Below are 4,567 nucleotides of genomic sequence, written 5' to 3'. Positions count from 1 at the left end.
GGGCCGAAAGGCATGCTTTGACAAACGCTGAAAACTCTATAATTTTTCATGTTAACCATTCACAATCGACAGGAAGATTGCCAAAATGGCTCAGCTCGAAAGGACACAGAGATCGGCCGAGAGTCCTAAAACACCCAGAGCTCAGACGTCGCCGACGTTTGAGCAATTATTAAGAGGTAGTCCTCTATATCATCGCTTGAGTTCATTTCACGATCCTTTGCCAGAAAAATGTGCTTAATATATATACCTTTGATTGTGATCGTTTCAAATTTTTTCGTTGATAGCCGAAGATGCGCAGTGGCCATCGTCACACACGTCGCCTCTCTATGGAGTGAATCATGATCAAGAGGAGCACACCAGTCCTACAAACAACAAAAAGTCGGTTCTCACCAAGGTAAAGGAGCAAGCTAAGAAGTTGAGGCACAGTCTGAGTGGCAAGAGGAGACACGGTGACGAGCAAGATGATCATAACAGCCCCCCACCCTGGGGCGTTACCTGGGATGACGATGACGACGACAATGAACAAGACGTCGATCCTGAATTTCTAGGAGCCCCAAGTAACATATTTTCATTAGCTTACTCAATTTATATCATAAAGTTCTTTAAAAAAAACAAAAGTCATTAGACACTTATTAAATGACATTGTAGCATTGAATCATCGTCGTTTGTCATTTTACCAAATACTATAACTCTTTTTAAAAACAATCATAATATGGACAATTATTATAACCTTGTAATCAGCTAAGCACACCTTGATGAAGATGAAGGAGTGTGACTCCAACTTTCCCTTGTAATCTGCTAAGCACACCTGTGATGGCTGTTCTCTCTCCCTCACCAGTGATTTTAAGAGATTTCTTTGAATTTTTGTAGACAGTGATGCACCGTTGATTTAATCGCACCTAAAATTTTTTAATCTCGTTCAGTGTATGAATCGGAATTGGCTCCGGCTAGCTACATAGAGAATGCCAGGCAACATCCAAGAGCAGTTCCGGTGCTTTCTGAGAAACACATGTCTAACAATGGCAAACAGGAATCATCAGATCAAGAAAAAAGCAAGCCCTTTAGCCCAAGCAAGACCATCAGCGAAACCGTTTCCGAGAAATTTGCTCCAGCTTACGCCGCGGTTTCTGATGCAACTCACACAATTGCATCAAAGATTGCTTGCCTAACTGTGACAACTCCTGAATCGCAAGAAGCATCAAGACATGCTTCCAATATTCATGTAGGTGCACAAGATAATGCAACAGATGTTGCATGCATTTCAGTTGCGCCACATGCAAATTATGATGCCAAGAAACTGGTTGAAACCTCAGGAAATTCAAGTAAATCTGGTGGCAGTCCTCAAAAGTGGGACAAAGGTGTTTCAATGAAAGAGTACTTCTTGAATAAGCTGGAGCCTGGAGAGGACGAAAAGGCTCTTTCAAAGGCTATAAAAGAAGCCATAAGCCCAAGGAAAAGTGCCACTAGCGATGCAGGTGTGGCGGATAAGGTTAAAGAGGCTGTAACTTCATTTTTCTGGCACGGAGAGCAATCTAGCTCAATGGCAATGGCAGGAGGATCAACTTCTGTTCGTACCGTCTTCTCAGATAGTCCAACTAACACTAAAAAAAATCGAATCTCCACCAATACATATCCCTCAAAAATTTCCGAATCTGCTAGTTCTAACCACTCACTTCATATCCCAATTTCATCCAACGTCCACGAAGGTAGTTCACGTACTTTTTCATTCTTTAGTATAAGTTTATCTGCAACAAAAAATGATGGTATTTAACTACCAGAACAATGTTTCTGTGCTATCAGGTAAGCCGCTTCTCTTTTGGCATGTGAGGTTCGGTTACAAATATTGAATTGTTTATGGATTTATTGTTACAGAACATGCAGAAGAAAATCTAGGAAGGATACTGCAAACCAATTGAAGATAGATTTTCTTGACGATCACAGCTCCCAAGAATCAGTTTCTACCGAGTTTCTACTAGCTTAAACTTTTTTACCCCTTCAGCAAATACATTTATGCACCCAGCTAATTACATCTAGTCTCAAGCTTTTAGAAGAAAATATAGTTTGGTAGGAAAAAAATCATGCAAGGATAATCTAGCTTCCTTGCTTTCATGTATATCAGTAAAATATGAAGTGTTTTACAGAAGAATGAAGTGTGCAATGTTATCTGGTCCCTAAAACTATGATTGTTATCTGCTTAATATGATTCAACCAAGGTCCATCTTTTAGAGTAGGTGCCAAGTAAGCCTATTTGTGACTTGGACTTTATTGAATTCTATGTAATAAACAATTTTTATTTTAATAAAATTTTATTTTCAATAAATTAATTGAAAATTAAATATACATGTTTGAAACGTCCACTACTCGTTTTCTTAAAAGGTACAAGAATTTTTTTTTTAAAACCCTCATGAATCGGCTGAACCATACATGTATACATGTATATATATAACATATTTTTTTACACCAATTTAAAAATAAAACATCTAACTATATTAAAAATCAAAGGAACTATGTGGCACCCTGTCTTGAAACTAGACCTCAAGGAATGCCACATTCCCTAATAGTACCTCATAAGAGAATTCTGTCTCTTTAGAAGTATCACAGGCAGTAAAGAGAACTATTAAAGAATTTTATTAGCGGAAGCGAAACGTACAAGTACTAGTAAATTACGATAAAGTTTTACATGTCCAAACTAACATAGACGATAAAAGTGACAATGACGTAAACATTTCAGACAAACTGACTCATAGACTAAATGACTTATTATGCCTTCCAACAATTTATTCCAAACAACAACTGGAGGATCATACATCGACATTTCTTTCTTTATCCAAATCCTGGTTACCTGGCTCTGGAAATTACAATAAATAAAAAAAAATAGAGAGGTTAAGTCTTTAAAGACTTAGAGATAATTAAATAAAGGTAAATATGATACTCAAATTCGAAAGAATGATACAATAGAAAAAAGGATCAACATCCGGTTATATGAGTATACAAAAATAATGGTTAGTAAAGAATAACGAGTCAAGTGAACTAATATACCCGGACCAAAGTCACGTTGTTCAATGGACTCAATCTCCAGACCAAAGTCCGTTGTCCAGGGTTCTGTTTTGGTCAATCATCTTATCATTCAGTCATTCATTCATTCATTCGATGATTAACCAAAACTTCATTCAGTGGAAGCTTGATAAGAATCACATCTAATATGATTATATTACAATGAGAATGTTACATTGAAGCATTCAATCATTTCGGAAAGGTAGTACCGGCAGGAATAAGAAGTCAGTAGAGTAAAAAAGGACATTCAGGATGGAGCATATTTCATATGCATCAACGCGATTCAAAGATACAAAGTTTATGCACAGGCGTAAGAAATCAATAATCCATAGTGAATATCGTTAAATAATATAATATATCATATCATAATTTCTAGGCCAAATGCCAAAGGCTATATAGGAAGAACGATAAAAAATTTCCTCACCTTGAGACTTACTATGGATGAGAGTGAGAGTCCCAAGTTCAAGTCAATCTTATTGACCAATGTGATTATCGTTAGCATAATAAACACTTTTTGATATAGATTATCCATAAATTTTTATCAAAATAAAGAATATAACTTTATAAACTTTATTTATTGACTAAAAGTTCTTAAAAAATTATTTTATTTATTTATTTAATATTTCTTTGTCAAAATTATCTTCTAATAGTCAAAACTATCTTTAAAATTTACAATAATTAATATTTGACTCCAAAAATTACAATATTTCCTATAACAACTCTTATTATAATATTAACCGAAAAAATTCAAAATAGGTAATATTTAAAATTATTTTATCATTAATCGATATATATAAGATTTAATATATAACTCACAAAAATCATAATAAATAACTTGTGAGTCGAAAAATTATAAAACTTCATAGCTGCTTCCAATGATATATTTTTCAAGTATTGAAGGCTATGAACATTTATGCAAAGGTTTATATGATCATATAGATAGTGTATCATATCCGAAAATCATAGTATTTCTCTTTAAAGATTCACAGTAAATGCAATACTCATCCAAAATTTATGAAACTTGTACAGTAGCCTAGAATAATATAGAGGATGCTTCGAAAAATGAAATCTTCGATTTTCGCCGGCGCGTGTACCACACGTGCTGATTCTGACGGCGCGTGGCCGGACGCCCGGCCAAGTTTTTTCCAGAACACGTAAAATACGATTTTTTACAACTCTTATGTTATAAGTTCTGAAATTCCCAGCCGAAACGTGCCAGAAAATGAAAAACTAGTAAAACTCACACCCCGACTTTGGCCGCCGGAAAACACTATTTCAGGGGCCGATTCCGGGAAACCAAAGACATGAATGCGAAGTATGACATACAATGAACAACTTTCGTGTTTACACTAAGGTGAAATACGGTCAGCAAAGTTACGAAAATTGGGAGTGAAAACAGTACGTGAAAAACGAGTTCTTCGGCACTATTCCCTTCCTGGACAGTAGCGATTTCTGAATTTTAACGAAAAATCGGCTGATGATTTTTCGACACCTCCTTTTGTGGTATATTTTT

General features: G+C 35.5%; 1 protein-coding gene across 1 annotated transcript; it reads left to right on the top strand.

The window, feature by feature from the left end:
• On the top strand, positions 1-2,201 carry LOC140979550 (uncharacterized). Its single transcript, XM_073444991.1, has 4 exons — positions 1-176; positions 285-557; positions 924-1,706; positions 1,873-2,201. The coding sequence occupies exons 1-4, from the start codon at positions 86-88 to the stop codon at positions 1,914-1,916; spliced, it is 1,191 nt and encodes a 396-aa protein (XP_073301092.1). The 5' UTR covers positions 1-85; the 3' UTR covers positions 1,917-2,201.
• Positions 2,202-4,567: the final 2,366 nt, after the last annotated feature.

This window comes from Primulina huaijiensis, chromosome 6 (assembly GCF_012295235.1).
Source record: "Primulina huaijiensis isolate GDHJ02 chromosome 6, ASM1229523v2, whole genome shotgun sequence".
Lineage (NCBI taxonomy): Eukaryota > Viridiplantae > Streptophyta > Magnoliopsida > Lamiales > Gesneriaceae > Primulina > Primulina huaijiensis.
Note: the sequence above shows the minus strand (reverse complement) of the source record. Positions and strands in the feature narration are given on the sequence as shown.